Source organism: Onychostoma macrolepis, chromosome 22, assembly GCF_012432095.1.
Source record: "Onychostoma macrolepis isolate SWU-2019 chromosome 22, ASM1243209v1, whole genome shotgun sequence".
In the NCBI taxonomy this organism is placed as follows: domain Eukaryota; kingdom Metazoa; phylum Chordata; class Actinopteri; order Cypriniformes; family Cyprinidae; genus Onychostoma; species Onychostoma macrolepis.
Window position 1 is genome coordinate 3,027,795 of NC_081176.1, and position 22,522 is coordinate 3,050,316.

Consider the following 22,522-nt stretch of genomic DNA (forward strand, 5'->3'; position numbering starts at 1 on the left):
ACCACTTTTTCTGTTAAAAAATTATGTAGGAAAAGTAATAGATTAATTTATGACCAGAGGTGTCAAATCCAGGGTCAGAAAGTAAAAGTCCTGCCCTGTGTTTATTCCACCCATGAACTCAGCAGCTGATTTCACCAGAGGAGGAACCAAGTCATTCCTTTCAAGTCACAAGCAAGTTTCGAGTCAATCCCAAGACCTCAACGAGTTGAGGTAATTAAGAGATAATTGAGAGACTAATTAAATGTTGATTGTGCATTAGTGATGAACACCTGCTGTTACTGAGAATCTCAGAGGATCAGATGTTGATGTTTTATTGGTTAAAATGATGCCACCATCATGGAGATCAGTGTTTGCTTTAGTTGGGCTCTTGACCCTTTTAGTAACTGAGAATGGATTGCTTTTAAGCAATTGCAATATTGCGTCACAACAAACATTTGCACATTGCTGAATTAAAAGCTTGAGGAAGCAGATGAGCTTACACTTTTGGCTTTTATGTCACTTGAATGAACATCGTGAAGGTGTCTCTCTTTGGTTTATTTACTGATGTTCAGCTGTTACAGAACTGCAGGAATTTACTATTAAACAAATGCCATCGTAATATTAAATATTGGAAAGAATTATATTGCCCAGGCTTTTAGACATGAACACTTATCATACGATCCTCAACAGTGGTGACAATAATTATTCATACTGTGGTGTTACCCAGCATGCATTGCAGCATGAAGCATTTTGTTGATTGTCACCATTGTTGAGATTCATACGCTGGTTCTTGATGTCTGTGTGTGTGTCTGAGTAGGACTGGAGTTTAAACGCATTAGATTTAAAATTCTTTTTCTATAACTACTACAGCAGTAAACTCATTGCGTACTGTGGTTTCACAGAGTTGTTTATTCAAAAGCAGAACATAAATTAAAAAAATGAAAAATGTTGTATGTGTATACATATATGTACACAGTATATTGGATGCAAACAGGTAAGCACCTGATAATTATCTCATCATATGAAAACAACTAACAGTTGCTCACTGCACAGCACTGATCTCTCCGCTTTACAACAGCACATGCATTGCTACAGAGAGATCTAACACAGGGGTCAAGAGCCCAACTAAAGCAAACACTGATCTACATGATGGTGGTATCATTTTAACCAATAAAACATCAACATCTGATCCTCTGTGATTCTCAGTAACAGCAGGTGTTCATCACTAATGCACAATCATCATTTAATTAGTCTCTCAATTATCTCTTAATTACCTCAACTCGTTGAGGTCTTGGGATTTGACTCGAAACTTGCTTGTGACTTGAAAGGAATGAGTTGGTTCCTCCTCTGGTGAAATCAGCTGCTGAGTTCATGGGTGGAATAAACACATGGCAGGACTTTACTTTCTGACCCTGGATTTGACACCTCTGTTTATGACAAGAGTGCACCTGAAAAAAATCTACATCATGACATGAATTCTGACCTTTGTCACAGAAAGTCTTCTTAGTTGCCTTTTTCTCTATCACGAATTAGAAATCATAAGAAATTATTTATCAGTAGAAAACTTAAAATTTCAAAATTCATCCTTTAAAACCCATTTTAAAATCAGATATTGCATTACCATGTAAATGGTACATTAAAATCATGTTACAAAATATTTTCATTCATGAATTATAAAAAATTAAGTTTGGATAGTGCACTATAATGTCTCTGTTCAAAACTGTGGGTGACAGTTAAGGGGTTAAGGTGTTAGACTGTGTCTCTGCGTCTTGTGTTTCCCCTCCTCTTGTGACCTTATTTGGAGTTCCTGTCCGTGTCCTAGTTTGTCATCATTAGTTAATTCGTCCCCAGCCCTGTGTTATTAATTATCTCGTTTTCCCCAGTGTTCTTAAGTCCTGTGTTCCCTCGCCTCAGTCATACGTTTGTGTATGTCTATTGTCCTACGTTGTCATTGAGAATGTGTTTGGTTATTGTAAATAAAGTCCTTTGCTCCGAAGCTCTTACGTCTCTGCGTGTCCCTGGCGTCAACGACAACAGCAACGTGACATAAGGCAACGGGTTTCCTCAATTTTTTTAAGTTGTCAACTTTCACTTTTTACAGTGTAGTAGCCAGAAAGAAAAACGTCAGACGTACTTAGAGGCTTTTGCATCTGAACTCTTCAAATATGCAAATAAGAACACTAACCTGGGGTTTAGGAATGTTAGTTCCTAGCAATGTTAATAATAATGCACGTACCTTTGTGTTGTGCTTTAACTTAAAACAGAACAATCCACAGTTTGAGAGTTTGACTAGATGCGCGTTACAATCGCATGCAATATATCATGCAGCCCTACTGTAAGGCATAAAAGATGAACATCCTGTTCATGAAGCATGTTTATTGTGATTTTATACCATCTAATTGTCTACTGTGCCTTATATTATCACTGTTTGATGAAGATTTGCGTGCACTTGGGGGGCTTAGCCTGTAATATGGGTGTTACCATTGCTTAAATCTTGCCATTGCTTTCACCAACACAAATGTTTCATTTTACTATAAGCTGTTAAAATGTTTATGATCTGTGTACATAAAGAGCTTTTATTTTGGGGAAAAAAAGGGAAATATCATGTCTTTTCTTAAATTTGTGTCAGCAAATGTAAAAAAGTGCTTTAAAGTTGAGCCTGTATAAACGCTGTTGTCTTTCTGAAACAACAACAACATAATAATAGTAATAATAATAAAGAATAAATCAAATGCTCCTTGTATGTTTATTTGATGAATGCCATTAAAAATATTCGCAGATGAAAAAGCTGGATTCTTGAAATGGTGAATTCCTAGTTTGGACACAAGATTACTAATACTATTATAATTCTACTTGTATTATGAAATAAGTGATAATGTGATATCAGACTGCTGTCTAAAAAAAGAAGTGACTATTTATTTTTCTTACATTCTTTGAAGATATTAAATTGTGATTTTTAAGTAGGAATAATAGTGATTATTATTATTTCTTTCTTTGTTTCCTTCAAGTGGTAGGCCTACAAGTGGTGAACATTATAACCCAAATATAAGCAGTACTATCTATCGATGACTAAGCAAACAGCACACAGCACACATTTTTCTGCATTGATCCCTCTAGTGGTCAGATGCTGTATTGGTTTCATTTTTGGGTGCGCTGTCATCCGCTTGATTTGAGTTCTAGCACATGCAGAAGTTAAAAGCAAAGGCAATTAAATCTAAGCTATAAAATTGCTGACTGGCTGAGAAATGCAATCTCGAGAAATGCGGGGATTTTATGTTTAAAGATACAGCATTTGGTGGAAACACATTTGATGCGGGGATGTTATGTTTAAAGATACAGCATTGGGTGGAAACACATTTGATGCAGGGCATTATTTATAAGAAGGAAAAAAAAAATCGAAACTGTGATTTGAATCACTACGATTCGGTTCGTCTATCACTACAAACAGATACAGAAAAATATGTGTTTCGTATGCATGAAAGAGCGAAACGTCACGCTTCAGCCCAGGAAGGCTTTAACTGGTGAAACAGGGATGACCGAGCACTTAAACTTCACTGAAGCTGTAGTCATTTCAAAACAAAATGAAGAATGTCTCGAAGTTGCTCTCATTGTTCATGTATTTACTCGCGTATGGTAAGACATTTTGATGTTAATCTTTCTTCAGGTCAACGATATAAATACGAACGTGACAGTTTAGTTTATATTCGACACATTTATTTAATATCTGGATTTTACTTTACCATTGTAAGACATTTATTATTTTACAGTTTCTTTTCTGGTACGATAAAAACGAACAATGAACATTAACGTGTTTTGTGTGTTGTTGTTTTGGCTCGTGATGAACTGTTTCTTCTTCTTGAGGTGTGTCCGGTGTTGATGGGACAGTGTCTGTGATGGAGGGAGATTCAGTCACTTTAAAATATCTTATGGAAATAAACCAACAAGAAGACATTGTGTGGAATTTTAATAACATTCTCATCGCTGAAATCACTGGAGATCCCAGTAAGATCTGTACAGATGTTCCGTGTGATAATCGTAATAAGAGATTCAGAGACAGACTGAAGCTGGACAATCAGACTGGATCTCTGACCATCATGAACACCAGAACCACAGACTCTGGACTTTATGATGTATGGATCTCCAGAAAAAAACGTGCCGGTGGAGGATACTCCGTTGTTGTTCGTGGTAAGTCATTGTTTTTAAAATGCACATAATGACATCATTAATTTGATTATTTTTGGAATGACATATTAATTTATTTTAAGAAATTGCTCTTGAAGCATATACACTTAAAGGGATTAAATCAAATACAACAGACAGTAAGGTTCATCTCCCCTCCTTTTACTATCTGAAGACAATATAAATTACTTCTCAAAGTCTGTCTTCATGTTCTGGTTAATGTCATCATAATTATCCTCATACAATTGAGTTAGGTCTTTAGTTATTGTCACACCTAAATATTGTAGGCATATTCATTAAGTTGCTTCTAAAATGTTTTATTGATTCATCTAAAATGATCCAATACATAATCCCAGGAAACAACAAATCCTGTTTGATAAATTGGACCAGTGGTTTATATGGATAATGCATTGGTCTGATTTATCATCAAAACTTAAACTTTCAAGCATTAAATATATACACTGTAAAAAAATTACTGTAAAATTTACAGTAACTTACTGGCAATTTTGGTTGCCAGTAAGACTGTAAAATTTACAAGAGTACTGTAAATCTATAATTACAAAATACAGTAAAAAGTACAGCACTGCTGTATATGTGCTGTAAATTTATGTTGTTTTTTTACAGCAATTCCTGTAAAATTGCAGTAGCAATGTTTACGAATGTGACTGAAATTACTAGAGCAACTGTTAACTTGTACTGCTATACATGCATTTGTTGTGAAATTTAGTTCACTAAATTAATAGTTGAGATTTTTCACTGCTGTGATAATGTAAACCTACTTTTCCCTGTAATTTTCAGTAGTCTGTCAATTTAATGTGTAATGTGAAGAATAAACCTTTCAAAATAACAGGTTTTCATAAATGTAACAATTTATTGTACAATAATGTTCATTTAACATATGCACCATTTTCCAAAACATATTTGGAGAAACAAAAATGGAGATTGCACATTAGACCAAAGGCTTAAGCCTTGGGGAAAAAAAACCAAACCAAAAAAAAACCCATTTCTACAGTGTAAATACAAAAGAAAGGGTCTGAACTGTGCCTACCTTTAAATTGCCAAATCCATGAAGGGGCAAGACACATTAACATTGTGTACATTAACTTGAACATCAACGATGCACTTGACAATCAGTTCAGAGTCTCTCACTTCAATTTCATTGGAACACTTTTTTTTTTTTTTTTTAAATGGCAAGCCATTCAAAGTCCATTAACTTCCGTAGCAGTGTGCATATATGTGGGTTCATTCCTTTCATTTTCTTGTCTCTCTTTCCAGCAACTTTTGATCCAGTTTCCGGGTTAATGCCCACAATTCCTCTGTGGGGAAAAAAATAAATAAAAAAAAACACAACACACATCAATTTTATTTTATTTTTTTAAAACGGCATATACTCAAAGAATAGTGTTATTTTGAAAATCACATTTTCCTTAACATTTAATTTATTGAAGAGTTCGGGCCAAAGAAAATATTTCCAATGGTTTTACTGACCAAGTTAATTGTATTTTGAAAATAAATTTTGATTTTGATGGCTGCAACATGCTCCACAAAGGTGAGAAATATATTTTTTAATAAAATTATAATTATTATTTCTTTTATTTACATTATATTTACTTTTTATTTCTGTTATATATGCCCTTTTTTCCTGTTATTTTCATAATTTTTTTCTAATAATTACACACACACACACATACACACACACACACACACACACACACACACACACATATATATATATATATATATATATATATATCACAGTGGTGTGAAAAAGTGTTTTCCCCCTTCCTGATTTTTTGCTGGAGTCCCACACAGGGCCATGTGGGTTTGGATTTTGTTTTCCCTTCATTATAAAAAACTTAATTTAAAAACTGAATGTTGTTTACTTGTGCTATCTTTGATTACTATTTAAATTTGTTTGATGATCTGAAACATTAAAGTGTGACAAACATGCAAAAAAATAAAAAAATCAGGAAGGGGGCAAACACTTTTTCACACCACTCGTAAATACAGGTGCTGGTCATATAATTAGAATATCATCAAAAAGTTGATTTATTTCACTAATTCCATTCAAAAAGTGAAACTTGTATATTATATTCATTCATTACACACAGACTGATATATTTCAAATGTTTATTTCTTTTAATTTTGATGATTATAACTGACAACTAAAGAAAATCCCAAAATCAGTATCTCAGAAAATTAGAATATTGTGAAAAGGTTCAATATTGATGACACCTGGTGCCACACTCTAATCAGATAATTAACTCAAAACACCTGCAAAGGCCTTTAAATGGTCTCTCAGTCTAGTTCTGTAGGCTACACAATCATGGGAAAGACTGCTGACTTGACAGTTGTCCAAAAGACGACCACTGACACGTTGCACAAGGAGGGCAAGACACAAAAGGTCATTGCAAAAGAGGCTGGCTGTTCACAGAGCTCTGTGTCCAAGCACATTAATAGAGAGGCGAAGGGAAGGAAAAGATGTGGTAGAAAAAAAAGTGTACAAGGAATAGGGATAACCGCACCCTGGAGAGGATTGTGAAACAAAACCCATTCAAAAATGTGGGGGAGATTCACAAAGAGTGGACTGCAGCTGGAGTCAGTGCTTCAAGAACCACTACGCACAGACGTATGCAAGACATGGGTTTCAGCTGTCGCGTTCCTTGTGTCAAGCCACTCTTGAACAACAGACAGCGTCAGAAGCGTCTCGCCTGGGCTAAAGACAAAAAGGACTGGACTGCTGCTGAGTGGTCCACAGTTATGTTCTCTGATGAAAGTAAATGTTGCATTTCCTTTGGAAATCAGGGTCCCAGAGTCTGGAGGAAGAGAGGAGAGGCACACAGTCCACGTTGCTTGAGGTCCAGTGTAAAGTTTCCACAGTCAGTGATGGTTTGGGGTGCCATGTCATCTGCTGATGTTGGTCCACTTTGTTTTCTGAGGTCCAAGGTCAACGCAGTCGTATACCAGGAAGTTTTAGAGCACTTCATGCTTCCTGCTGCTGACCAACTTTATGGAGATGCAGATTTCATTTTCCGACAGGACTTGGCACGTGCAACACAGTGCCAAAGCAACCAGTATCTGGTTTAAGGACCATGGTATCCCTGTTCTTAATTGAAAATCTATGGGGTATTGTGAAGAGGAAGATGCGATATGCCAGACCCAACAGTGCAGAAGAGCTGAAGGCCACTATCAGAGCAACCTGGGCTCTCATAACACCTGAGCAGTGCCACAGACTGATCGACTCCATGCCACGCCGCATTGCTGCAGTAATTCAGGCAAAAGGAGCCCCAACTACGTATTGAGTGCTGTACATGCTCATACTTTTCATGTTCATACTTTTCAGTTGGCCAAGATTTCTAAAAATCCTTTCTTTGTATTGGTCTTAAGTAATATTCTAATTTTCTGAGATACTGAATTTGGGATTTTCCTTAGTTGTCAGTTATAATCATCAAAATCAAAAGAAATAAACATTTGAAATATATCAGTCTGTGTGTAATGAATGAATATAATATACAAGTTTCACTTTTTAAATGGAATTGGTGAAATAAATCAACTTTTTGATGATATTCTAATTATATGACCTGTATGTGTGTATATATATATATATATATATATATATATATGGTTCTGCATTGTTTGTAGTTTTAAATTTGTTTGCATATTTTGTAATAGATTTTTTAAATAAAGTATTTTTGCTGGACTTTGGTTGTATGTACTCAATTCAGTGTGCAGTTAGCAATTTTTTTGTTTGAAAACTTTTCCAAAAAAAAAAAAACATCTAATCCTGATAAGCTATCCAAACCTGTAAACCTAAAAAAGTAAAGGAAATTTGAATTTCTACAATAAATATTCAGTAGGAGTTTAAGCTCTGACATACCTCTGAATAAATTCGAGGGTACATGCAGCTTCATCCTGATAAGCAAGCTTTAAGTTGTAATAGGTCGCAAACAATGCTGCCAGGCCTTCAACAAATGCCTCCGAACATGGGCCAAGGACAACTTCCCTTTCGACTGACAACATCCACTTGCTTGGGGTCATGGATTCACCTGTAAAAGAAATACGGAAGGACATAGATTAATTAGTGTTGTAAAAACATGGTTCATGGGTAGTTCATGTTAACTAATAAAGACACTGATACTATAATACTATAAACTAAAAGATAATAAAGACTATGGTTACCAATAAGGAGAGAGAGAGAGAGTGGTTCAGAGACAATAACAAATGGAAGGAATATAAGAGTGAGAATAGAACTGTGAAATAGAATACAGGAACAGATGTGGCAAAAATAGAAATAGAAAGCAAAGAACAGTGTGTATAATAGAGACAGAAAGTAAGGCACGTTACCTTGGATGATCAGTGCGGGTGAATCCGGTAATCCATCTCTTTCCATGTCAGCTGCAGTTGCTGCTACCTAAAAAATAAATTAAAATATTTTGCATTACCAGTTAAACTTTTAAGGCATTAAAAATCAAAATGATATTACTGACATCAGCTTCAATTAGAAGGTATTCTGTTCCCTCTTTGGGATAGGCCATAGCAGGCTCTATTGATTGGTTTACAGAGCACATTTTATGAGTCCGTGATACATGTGATGCGAATGTAGATCTCACCTTAAATGTCCTGTTGCAACCAAATGGGCACCGTATCTCCAGACCTGACTGAATGTGGCTCTTCAAATGAGACAAAAACTGTGTTAGGGTCCCACATTGAACTTCACAAAAGTCTATATGGCATTTAAATGTTTTATCACACATCTGTGCCTGAAACTCTTTAGCAGACGTGCGATGTTCTTTGTGATGTCTGTATATGTGGGACTTCAATGAAGAAAACTTTGTGAAAACATGTGGGCAGTCAGGCACACCACATCAAAATTGTAAATTAGGCACATTTCTATGTAATTTCACATGCTGCACAAAATGTAGGATTGTGCTGCTCTCATTATTACAGAATTGACAGATAAACATGTTCAACTGCAATCATATAAATAAATTGCCAATACCGTTACATACACAGCAGTAAAGCATGTGCACAGCAATGTCCAATGCACTTTGTAATGAACAACTAAACTACTAATATGACTACATGCATCCTTACAAGTGATATTAACATAAAACAAAAACTTTTAAAAAAAAGTTACAGCATTTTCATCGAACAAACACGTGCTAATTAGTTAATAGCTTGGCAGTCGAGTGAATCACTAACGTTACTGAGTTGCATAAAACCTACATAATTTAATTTTATTATTGTAAGTGCAATGTTTTAAAATTTATGTGACTTCTACCAACAATTCACACTAATTTTGTATCAAACAGCTATTGAAAATGCAATATGGCAGACAGGTCACACTTTCAAGATGAAAAAAAGTTAGTTACCCAGCTAATCCTAACTTTGTACTAAAAAAGCAAATAGCATAGAATTGAACAGATATTTATCCCTTTTGAAACGTCACAAATTAAAAATGAGTTACACAATGAAATGTCTTAATGACTGGTAAAATAGTTATTGGATGTACCAGGACTTCACGTTTTAACTGAAGCATGAATTAGTAGATACACTCAACCAGTGATGGGCAGTAGCGTCGCTGCAAGTAGTGACGCTACTAGTTTAACTACATTTCTCAGTAGCGTGTCGGTAGCGTCACTGCTTTCTGAATCAAATAGCTTTTCAGTAGTTAAGCTCTTTTTTTGATCAAGTAGTGCGGTAGCGTCAACAAAAGCTAACGTTACATTATCCAGAGAAAGCATTCTGAAACTCAAGCTCAAATCAGAAATATAACATCTACGGATCACTGACCCTGGATCAGTAAATGACGCCATTGGCTCCTCAAACTGTCAGTCAAACCTCATTATTCCTCCCGCCTCTTTCGTCAGTGAAGTGCGGCGCGCAGTTTGGAGCATCTCAGCTTGTTTGCAGTCTGAAGGTAAATAAAGAACTGTTGATTGAATAAGTACAGCGGTTTCTTTACTCAAAAAACACTATTTATAAAGGCTAATGGTTTGGTTAATTTTTTTGTTTTTGAGGAGCAGAGAAGAGTTTCTCTAGCATTTGTTGTCAAGTCACAGCCAAATAGCTCGTGCAAAGCGCTGAATATTTCATAATATGATACTTTGGCCAAATAACAGGAAAAAACTGAACGCCCACATAATGACAGAAAAATGGGGAAAACGGGACACGAGTCAGGAAAAAACAAACAAACAAAAACTTTCGCTGGTCAAAAGCTTCGTATTTGAACTTGATTTTGGTGAAATGTTTATATTAATATCTAATGACACATGCAACGATGCAAATAAACATAGCCTATCTGTAGGCCTAAACATCTATATGGTAACTACAATACGATTTCATTAAAATACATTTGTTACAGTATTTATTAATCTTTGTTAAGGTTAGTTAATGAAAATACAGTCGTTCATTGGTAGTTCATGTTAGTTCACAGTGCGTTAACAAACAACTTTTGATTAGGGATGTGCTCGAAGCCGAATACCGTATTCGGAAAGGCACGGATAATGGCTTCAAAACGAATAACGGATTTATCTGAATAACATAAAAAATATTCGGCAGAAACAATCACATGTTTGCTGGAACAGCACTACATTAGTGAGGTCTGCGGTTGTTAAGATTTGTGCAGTAATAATTGCTAGCTTTGATAGCGTTTGACACAGTTTCGTACAGATAATATCATGGTAATCATTGAGTTTGTTTAACGAACGTGGTCTCCTCAGCAATAAACTATCCGCGCGTACTGTTTTGATTGCTGCCTGTCAGTGCCGGCGAAGCAGTGTTGCCAGATATTGCTACAAAAAACAACCACAACCAATCTCCTGAAAAATGCACCAAAAAAAAAAAGTTTAAATCTTGTATTTTGCAAATAGGATACATAATCTCTAACCTTCATCTTCCCACTTTATTAATATCCTAATTACTTTATTAACGCTGTTACATTAAGTATTGAAACAAGTCCAGCGACGCTTTTAATAACCAGATCTGGCAACATCGCGGAGCGGAGGCTGCACTTGAGCCAGGCTCCTTCACTCCTGCGTTTCGTAGCTGCTGCTAGTCAGAAACATGGATTTATTCAAGGACATGATTTTAAATCATTTTTCATATGTTTTCAAATTTTATTTTTGAACATGAAACATTTACGGAGGTCTGGACCTCATAGCTGGCTATGGGCCTGGATGTGTAAAGTGAATGAGTGTAAACTATAGCCTATATGAATGAAATGAGCATAAATTAATAGCCGAGTTGGGGTCAATGCGCGTCTCTCAGAAATTAGAGCATTGGAGTTATATCAATTCGACAAAAATGTCCGAACTTCAAACCTTTTCGAAATCCAACTGTAAAAACGCATTCCATTAACCCTTTTAGTGAATGGCATTACATTTATACAAGACGAAGAAAAGCGATGTTTGATCAAGGCTTTTGGAGGGTCCAAATGATTTGTTGCGCTCTGTTGATAAAAAACTCGTAAATGATCACAGACTCCCGCAACACATGATCTAAGTTAGTTAAAGCCAGCTTTATTGTCATTCTGCTATGAGTAGGCTACTGAACACTTTCTTTCCATTTCTATTTTCATTACATTACATTCCATTACTTTTTTTCTACTAGTGCTCTTATTTAAGATTGTGGATGCTTGTCTCTTGTCAAATTTGTACACAAAGTTTCACTGGAAAATAAGAAGAATAAAGTTATTTTTCTTTTTTGATAAAGTTTTAAATAGAAGATATTTACAAAGTTATAATTTTAATAAAAAAAAGAATACTTTCTTTAGTTATACGAGGCATATTTGTTAAATGAAAACTACGAATCGAACAGATTTGCATTTAAAATGGCATTTTCATGTAATTTGACGAACTTCCGGTTTAAGCAACGCCCACTTCCGGATCTATCCGAATACAGATACAGATACAAATAATTTTGAGATTGTCACAGATACAGATACAGATACAAATAATGGCTCCGCTGCACACCCCTACTTTTGATGCGTTAATAATACGTTAGTAAATGTTGAAATTAACATTAAGATAAATGCTGCAGAAGTATTGTTCATTCTTAGTTCATGTTAACTACACTAGTTAACTACTGAACCTTATTGTGAAGTGTTACCATTTATATAAATGTATCTGTATACAATAAAGCCACAATACCAACTACCAATAGGAGGTTTCCGGCAGACAGCAAAAATTTATTTTGCCTATGTCACAATTTGAGGTCAGTCCGGCCCTGTATTTGATACTGCTTATGTTGCCAAATTGGTTTGGAACAGCTGTTGAATAAACAATTAAACTGAACATGCCTGTCTGTCTGCTTGACTGACAGTTTTATTGATCACTGAGAGAGCATTGACTTGGTATGATGTTGGTTCAATAGAATTATTTAATTTTTTTTTAAATAGCTTGGATGTAGTAAACTACTTTTGCCATGTTGCCGTAGCTTAGCTTGCTACATTTCCCAGGGCTGTAGCTTTAGTGTAGTTAAGCTTCATTTAAAGAAGAGTAACTGTTAGCTTAGCTCACTACATTTTCCAAGTAGCTTGCCCAACACTGCACTCAACTCACCTCACTCTCACTCTCACTCTTTTAAGGTCCTCTTCTCTGGTAATCGCAGTGTTGCCAATTTCTTTATCGTAGCGTGCAGGAGTTTAACTGTTTGTTTCTTCTTTAGGTGTGTCTGGTGCTGATACAGGTGTGTCGGTGTTGGAGGGAGATTCAGTCACTCTACACACTGGTGTTAAAACAAACCAACAAGAAAAAATTAAATGGTATTTTAATGACATTCGAATAGCTCAAATCAGTGTAAACCAGAGTAAGATCTGTACAGATGTTCAGTGTAAAGATGGTGATGAGAGATTCAGAGGCAGACTGAAGCTGGACAAACGGACTGGATCTCTGACCATCATGAACACCAGAACCACAGACACTGGACTTTATAAACTACAGATCATCAACAGCAGAATCAGCATCATGAAGAGATTCAGTGTCAGTGAGTATAATTTAGTGTTGATGCTCATTAAATATATACATCTTTGATCTCATAGGTTGATCCACAAGTAGTCAGAGAAGTCATTAAATGATTAGTTTACTTCCAGAATTAAAACTTCCTGATAATTTACTCACTCCCATGTCATCCAAGATGTTCATGTCTTTCTTTCTTCAGTCAAAAATAAATTAAGGTTTTTGAGAAAAACATTCCTGGATTTTTTGTCGTATAGTGGATTTCAATGGTGGCCAACTGGTTGAAGGTCCAAATTGCAGTTTCAATGCAGCTTCAGTTGATCCCAGCTGAGGAATAAGAGTCTTATTTAGAGAAACAATCAGTCATTTAAAAAAAAAAAATTATTGACTTTTTAACCACACTATCTTTTTAACTACAAAAGCTCATCTTGCACTAGCTCTGAGATGCGCATGCGCGTCTTCATGTGTTGTGTAATCACGTTACACATTCCTGTAATAAATCCTGTAATGTTTTTCTCAAAAACATTAATTTATTTTCGTCTGAGGAAGGAAAGACATGAATATCTTGAATGACATGGGGGTGAGTAAATGATCAGGTGTCACGAATCCGGTCTGTGGCCTTCTGCCCGATAGTCACTAGAGGTCGCCCTTCCATCGAACTGACTCTTGCACTACACTACTGTTGCACGTCACCCACGGACTACAATACCCATCATCCATTGCACTGACGATACACACACACACACAAACACACAGCTGATTGCACTGATCACACAGCTTACATAAACCATGGACTTCCGTTCACAGAGTGCCGAGTATTGTTCTGCGTATAGCACTCCCATAGTGTTAGCTGCCCTACGGAGCCCACTTAGTTCTCATAGTCTTGCCTTGCCTGTTTTCTCGTGTTTTGATTCTTGCCCGTGTTTCCTGGATTAACCCCTTGCCTTGCCGTTCGGACGCTGTTTGCACCTCGCTTGGACTATTGCTCATGTACCTGGATTATCTCTCTGCCTTGCCCTGTTGGATATTGTTCACCGATCGACGACCCACGCATGCTCTCGGAATACTCTTGTGTCTTGCCCTCGACATATCTGTTTATTGATGTTTGCCCCGCCTGTGTTTGACTATGTTTCTGAATAAAAGCTTGCACATGGATCCGTACGCCTCACGTCTCATCGGCTCCGTTACAGCAGGACATTTTTATTCTGGAAGTGAACTAATCCTTTAAGTATAAGTTCATCCATGAGACTCATGTATGTTTTTCTGATGAGTGAATGTGTAAATCAATGTTTTTCTGCTGTTCGTTTGCATGTGTTAGGTTATGAATCCAGACATATTTTTCTTCACACGGTATATATGATCTGTAGGAACAGGACTTTCCTGTTGTATAATTTTGTCTAGTGTTTAATGAACTGTTCATTTCTTCTTCAGGTTCATCTGGTGTTGGTATAGATGAGGTGTCAGCAAATGTGACGGAGGGGGATTCAATCATTCTAAATACTAATGTTAAAACAAATGAACAAGAAAAGATTAAATGGTATTTTATTGACACCCGTATAGCTCAAATCAATGGAGACCTCAGTAAGACCTGTACAGATGTTCAATGTAATAAAGGCACTGAGATATTCAGAGACAGACTGAAGCTGGATCATCAGACTGGATCTCTGACCATCATGAACATCAACACCACGTACTCTGGACTTTATCAACTACAGATCATCAGCGAAAGAATCAGCATCATGAAGCACTTCAGTGTTGTTGTAGATGGTGAGTCATTATGTTTAATAGCAACTGTTGTACATGTATACCATTGTTCAGCAACATATGTAAGAGTTGGTGTCAGACACTGATGAAGAAGAGGCTCTGGCAGAAGAGGTTAGCTGATAAATTTGTCATTTTTGAAAACTGAAAATATTTAGACCATTGTCAAAATATCAACAAATAATGTTTTTCTGGCTGAAAGTTGAGATGGGGCAAAAGGAATTCCTTCCATATGCACAGATCTTGATGTTGTGTAGTTAGTTTTTATTTATTTATTTTTGTCTCAGAAAGATCCTTCAATCAGCTGTGGGTTTGTGTTTCAGGTGTTTCTGCTGCTGATCGAGATAAAATGAGAAGAAAGTCAGTGAAGGAGAGAGAATCTGTCACTTTAGAATCTGGTGAAATAAACAAAACTAATAATTCGATGGCGTGGTATTTTAATGACATTCGCATCGCTGAAATCATTGAAGATCCAAGTGAAATCTGTGCAGATGATCAGTGTAAAGAGAGATTCAGAGACAGACTGAAGCTGGATCATCAGACTGGATCTCTGACCATCATGAACACCAGAACCACAGACTCTGGAGTTTATCAACTACAGATCAACAGGATCAGATTCAGCATCATTAAGAGCTTCACTGTTACTGTCACTGGTGAGTATCACTTAGTGACTTAAGTCAATTTTTCTATGAACAGTATTTAATTAAAGTTTGAATTTATCATCCAGTAATTTTAAGTTGGGACCATATTGAGATCATCACCTTCATATGCACATCTAGTGACATAATTGTCAAAAACAAATATGCTGTTCACAATATTAATGTTATTAACATGAACAATGCGTAATAATCAGTTGTAATGTGTTGGTGTTTCTTGTTGAGTTCGTAGTGTTGTGATGCTGTTTTAGCTGCTGTTCTTCAAAAACAACAGATGGCGCCATTTATGTGTTAAAACACTATCATACAGCTGATGACCGAAGTAGAAAAGTGTAAATATCAGACAAAGATATTGTTTATTATCAGTCACTCTCTAAATAATAATGGCTGTCTGTTTTCAGCTGTTCTAGCAGGAATATATGCTTCTGTTCCTGTTGTTGCTGTTGTTGTTGTTGTTGTTCTGCTGCTTGTTGCTGCTTCTGCTGTGATTTACTATCGCTGGCGCCATGATAGAACGAGAGGTTAGTATTACATACAGCTGATGTAACAAGATAGAAATATGATATTTATTGCATGAAAACAATAAAAAAAAAAAAAAAATTATATATATATATTGTGACGGGGTGGAAGAATCACACGACAAGGAGAGCTCAAATAAATACCCCGGAGGGTGGATTTATTCAAAAAGAAAGGGGGTGCAATAGGTGCAAGGTGGCTGGAGGCCGTGGTGTGGTGCTCTCCGTGAGGGATTCTTGCTGTGCGGTGGCAATTCCGTCGTGCCCTCGTCAGGGCTGGGTCGGTCGGTCGGTCGGTCGGTCGGTCGGTCGGTCGGTCGGTCGGTCGGTCGGTCAGTCGGTCGGTCGGTCAGTCGGTCGGTCACTCGCTGGCTTCTGAAAAGAGAGGCGATATCACACATTAAGCCTCAGTCTGGAATAAGTCCGTCCTCTCTCTCACCCAGCCGCGTCCGGCTTATATGGTCGTGGGTTGACGAGCTTCAGGTGTGACCGGCCCAGCCCTGATGAGCCAGTGCAGGTGTTTCGCCTTTGTCTCCAGGGCAACGCTGATGAGAGCTCAGGATACTCGTCACAATATATATATATATATAATTATTATTATTTATTTTTTTTCTTCTTCTATTTAATCAAAGTACTGTATGTTTAACTGAGTTTATTATTATTCAAACAGACAATGTGATGCAGGTCAGTGATCAGGTAAGATACTATGAGCACTGAATCTTTCTTTTTGTTTTTTTTTCTTTTTTGTGTGTGTGTATATATATAGTCTTGTTCTCGTTGTGTAAATGAACCATCAATCCTGTTGATTTATTCTGTGATTCTGTGTTTTAGAATCGTGCAAAAGACTTTTCCCCTAATCAGTCTGCAGCTCTGATGGATGAGACGTCCTCTAATCAGTCTGAGACTCGTGCTGCCAATGAGACGTCACAGTAACATTATTATTATTATTATTATTTCATTGAAAATGAACATGAAGAGAAGATTGGAAATGAGAGAAGAGCATCAGCTGAAACTCAAAACACTCTACCAACACAATACCACGATTTCAGTATCAGGTACCAGTACTGAAATATCACCTAATTCAAACTAGTTTACAATATAATTTAAAATTATATTTATAATTATTATAATTTATAATTCAGTTATTTAGTGATTTACATAATACTTTAAAGAAATGAATGCATTTTTATATAATGTAGGTGTTGCTTGAGAAATGCAATTTGCAAAAAAGGAAGAAAGAAAAAAGTTAGCAGCAATAACGCTTGAGGTTTTTCAGTTTAAAGACAGTTAATTTAGAACTGAATATGATTTAAGTGATTTGAATCAAGTAATTTAATACTTAAAGACAATCAGTTTTTACGGAGTATCTGTCATCAGTCAACACACAGGTGATTAATTGAGTCTGTACTACCAATACTAGTAATATTACAGTCTTTAAAGTTTTACTATTGTCATTTGACAACACTAGAGAGGAGCATGCCTTATGAAAACACCAGTGTGCTGTTATTCATTACATTCATGTTACTCAAAGCTGGTGTTTTCAGCAGGAATCAGTTTATTTGAGTCTGTAAAGCAGTTTATTTGTTTGTTTCTGGTGATGTAGCTTTATGGTTAAAGAAAGGTTGAAGGTTCAAACCGTGCAAGGATTGTTCCATGAAATCTCACCATTGTGTCCTTGATCAAACTCTGAAACTCAGGAACTGAACCTGTAATAACTGCATTAAAAAAAAAAAACACTGTGGAGAAAAACGGCAACAAAATGCCATATATGTGTTTTTTAAATTATATTTAATTTGTTTATTACGTTCCATACTTGTTACTAACTGCTGCACATATCTTTATACTTTTACTTATATTAAGTAAAATTATATTAAATATCTATTTTGTTCAAAGAGCTCACTGTCTGCATACAGAACATCAGCAGATCTCTGATCTACATTTACATTTATCAGACGCTTTTATCCAAAGCGACTTACATTGCATTCAAGTTACAGTTTTTACATTTTATCAGCTCTTGCTTTCCCTGGGAATCGAACCCATGATCTTGGCGTTGCTAGCGCCATGCTCTACTATTTGAGCTACAGGAAAGCAGATCTAAATAAGTGAATCTCATAATTTTTTTTAGAATTTTCTTATTAAATAAATAATTAAATCTCAGATCTGAACTCTGAGATCTGGGGTTCCCAAATCAATGGCAGGGTTTAGAAGTGTCATCAAGGTGCATTTTATTGTAAATATCCTCTGAAAAGTAATTGTAAGTAATTCAGTAATTGTCTGAATTAAAGTAATTGTCATATGTGACCCTGGACCACAAAACCAGTCTTAAGTTGCTGGGGTATATTTGTAACAATAGGCAAAAATACATTGTATGGGTCAAAATTGTCGATTTTTCTTTTATGTCAAAAATCATTAGGATATTAAGTAAAGATCATGTTCCATGAAGATATTTAGTAAATTTCTTACCGTAAATGTATCAAAACATTATTTTTGATTAGTAATATGCATTGCTAAGAATTTCATTTGGACAACTTTAAAGGCGTTTTTGTCAATATTTCGATTTTTTTGCACCCTCAGATAGTGGTGGGTAGAGCGAGGCTTCGTGAAACACGAAAAAAAAAAAAGTTGACTCACCAAGTGGTTTGGGGGAGTGTTTAGTGTTCTCGACTGGAATGCTGTCACCTTGGTTTCGAATCCTGGGTGAAGCGCTAATTCATATAATTATAATAAGCATTTAAATTTTGTGTTTTTATTGTTCTGTTATTGTAATGTGTTGAAACATCGGTCTGACATCTGAATGAACTCTTTGTGAATAAATGTTATTTTGGTCATGAAAAATGAACATTAATAAAAGACATGTTTGACTTTTTTTTTTCTTTACATATATAGATTTTTATTTAAAAATATGGATTTTCTAAACAGTGTCTCAACACTTTGTGATCTGAATTAGATTTCATACAATGCATACCTTGCTTAGATGGCCCAGCAGTGTCAATAGCAGGCCTAGGTACAGGGACAATGTTACCATCCTCTGAAGATGCGTTAACTGATGCGTTCCCCCGATGCTTCGAATCGCCTTAGTCACGTGACATGGGTGTTTCCAAACATCTGCGCTTCGGGATCTCGACACTGTGTCGAAACATCAGCTTCACGTCAGCCATCCCTACCCTCAGATTCCAGATTTTCAAATAGTTGTCTCGGCCAAATATTGTCAGATCCTAACAAACCATACATCAATGGAAAGATGATGTATAAATCTCAATTTTGAAAAATTGACACTTAAGACTGGTTTCGTCGGTCACATATAGTTCAAGTAAAATAATAGGCCTACATACTACATGGTTAGGGTTAGAATGAGGGCTTGGTTTAGGATTATCTATCTATCTATCTATCTATCTATCTACCAACCATAAATGTACGTTATCTGTCCTTGACTTGTTACAGTGAATAAAAAGTATTTAATCCAAAAAATGTCTAAAACTGACTGATGGTTTATTTCTGTGAGTTGTTATGTAAAGGAATGTCATTCATTAGGTTCTCAGATTTTTTTTTTTCTTTATTAAAAACACTTTTGAAAATGACAAATCCTGTCCTTGTCCTCAGCCAAATTAGACCTACAGCTTTCATAGTTTTATGCTAAAAACTGTTATTTAGAAGAAAGAAATATCCATCAATAACAAGTTTAAGTTGTTATCATTCACATCAATTGAAATTGATTAAAAACATGAAATTAAACACAAATTCTACAAATAAATACTATTTTACAACTGCCCCCATGTTTTCAGTCAGTCCTGTCACGTTTACATAAAACTCAACATAAAATGTGTGCAATAGGCCTTTAAGGGTGTGACTCAGAGGAAGTGACATCATTTGACTGAGGTGAAGCTGACACTGATCAAGGATGAGTTCTGTCGTTGAATTTAGTGATTTTAAGCTTGTTTTTGTGTTTTTTCTTTTTTTGAGGAGGAGGAGGAGGATGAGCTAAAGGGTCAGGCCCTGTCACGGTAAAACATCCCAGAAAATAATGAAAATGTTTTAAATCCAACACATGTCTAAAAAGGTTACTGAAATTCCTTGATTGCATGTTAACAGTTTTTATGCTAGCATGCTAGCAGGCTGAGTAATAGCAGTTTAAAGTGGCCGACCGTCAGGCCTGTCACATCAGGCCCCGTCACATCCCTGTGATCCTGTGACACGGCCTTACAAATGAATGGCATTGTTCTTTATTATTACCTTTATTGCATATAATATGTATTTAGCGCATGATATTGTAAAACATTATTTTAATAAATAGACATTACACTGTAAATTTGAAGCTTTTTATGCTCATCGACAATTTTTTTTAATTTTGTCCCTCTTTTACCTAGAGAAGACTTTAAGAGAAAGACTTCAAGGTTAGAAAGGGCTACCATCACAGTACCACGTCATGTTACAGCTTGGTAATAAATGTACCATGGTAATATCTACATTATTACCTAGGAAATTACATGCAATTTCCGCTATTACCATGTAATAATGTAGATGTGCCTGACATTTTAGGAGTGAAATGCGTATAAAAAGGTGAGTATTTATTCAGTCATAAAAATATGCTGAGATGGGATGATATGTGTTTCTCATAGTTTAACTGTCCTCCATATAACTCCGCTATTTAATAATAAGATATTTTTTCCCCCAAGATTTTTACAAGTGGAAATGTACATTTCTGGTAGAAAAGCATTTTCAAAGCACTTTACTGTTGTGTAACTTTGTTTGGTTTATAATTAACTGTTAATTTCTTCTCCAGATGTGTCTGGTGTTGAGAAAGATGGTGTGTCAGTGTTTGTGAAGGAGGGAGATTCAGTCACTCTACGCACTGATGTTAAAACAAACCAACAAGAAGATATTAAATGGTATTTTAATGACATTTGCATCGCTCAAATGACTGGAGATCTCAGTTATATCTGTACAGATGTTCAGTGTAATGAAGGTACTGAGAGATTCAGAGAGAGTGAAGCTGGGTCATCAGACTGGATCGCTGGCCATCATGAACATCACAACCACAGACTCTGGAGTTTATGAATTAAAGATCATCAGCATCAGAAGCAGCAGTGAAAAGACAGTCAGTGCTACTGTTTATTAGCCTGGTAATACCAAACTCTGCTACTTTGCTTTGCTTCGTAGACAGAGTCTGGAAGGGCATAATTGTCTCCATGTCCGCTGTCGTTTTAGATTTCCCTCACCTAAACTACAATCTTAAATTCAGCACTTAGCGTCTACGTCACGGCTCTCAGCCCGCCCTCTGTTTGTTGGTTGGCCGGCTGCTGCGGAGCCGGAGATAATCTGGGAGATGGTTTGCTATATCAGACTGAGTACAGAAGCGAACTGAAATTGAGGGGAAGTACGAAGTCTGACGTAGTCAGGCTAAGTCAAACCAGTCCTGATGAATGAGGAATGAACATGGTCTTCTTGTGCCAAAACAGAAAAGAGAAAGCTGGAAAGTTGCACATTTCCATTGGTATGTCTGTATGCAATGCAGTTATGTGTGGTACAGCATTGATGTTGATCTCTCAAAAGACAGCAGTTACAATTTTTCACACATACATCTTTTTATAGCTCCTAGAATGAGCAAATTAGCAGTGCATCATCTCTGGGATTTGGGCAGGAAATGACTGAATATGGTCAGTTCTGACACCTGCACCTGTATTCACCAACACTATTTCTCTAGAGTTAATGTTGACTTATTGTTTTGTCTGTTTGTTTGAAGCAGGATGAAGCCAGTTGATGAAGATATCAATTCAATGGCCACCAAGTGAAGCACTGCTGCCTGAACCCATCAGATATCTACTGTGAAGATTGCATTCACGAACAGCTCTACTGTGACAGCTTAGATGTTACAGCCCATAAAATAAACTTCACAACTGAACAACTGAGAGATAGTGGTGGAGGATCTTTTGGCCCATACCTCCAACAACCTCCAACAAGAATCAATGGTAAGTCCAGTGCAACAATTATAAATAAAAATACTATATATTGTTTATTAATTTACCACACCCTAAATACACGTACTGAGGTTAATGTGCTTTAACTACAAATACCACAGTAAAATACGGTTACTGAGGTAAACTCATAGTAAGTATCGAGGTTATTGTGCTTGCCCTGTAACTTTAGAATGCAGTCCAATTTTACTGTTTATTTAATATTATTTTTAATTATTTAATAAATAATTTATTAAATATACATTATTTAATATTATTGTGGCCTGTCTGAAAAAGTGAGTTCTGACTCAATGTTAAAATATAATTTGTATTGTCTCTATCATCTTCACATGCATGTCAAAGTGACAGTTTTCAGGCTGTAAGCCAGAGACATAGGGTTTAGTTCACACTGCAGGTCTTAATGCTCAGATCGGATTTTTTGCTGAAATCCGATTTTTTTGCGCTGTTGTTCACATTGTCATTTAAATGCGACTGCCATCAGTCTCATGTGTGAACCATATACG

General features: G+C 36.2%; 1 protein-coding gene across 2 annotated transcripts; it reads left to right on the forward strand.

The window, feature by feature from the left end:
• The first annotated feature begins 3,423 nt into the window (after window positions 1-3,423).
• LOC131530663 (uncharacterized) lies at window positions 3,424-17,117 on the forward strand. 2 transcript variants are annotated; one of them, XM_058761060.1, is made up of 7 exons: window positions 10,029-10,078; window positions 12,826-13,143; window positions 14,547-14,882; window positions 15,200-15,529; window positions 15,934-16,053; window positions 16,718-16,743; window positions 16,879-17,117. In XM_058761060.1, exons 2-7 carry the CDS (start codon window positions 13,059-13,061, stop codon window positions 16,978-16,980), a joined length of 999 nt encoding a protein of 332 aa, XP_058617043.1. In that variant the 5' UTR covers window positions 10,029-10,078; window positions 12,826-13,058; the 3' UTR covers window positions 16,981-17,117. The 2 variants fall into 2 exon arrangements, with proteins under 2 accessions (XP_058617044.1, XP_058617043.1); XM_058761061.1 differs by lacking the exons at window positions 10,029-10,078; window positions 12,826-13,143 and adding an exon at window positions 3,424-3,612.
• Window positions 17,118-22,522: the final 5,405 nt, after the last annotated feature.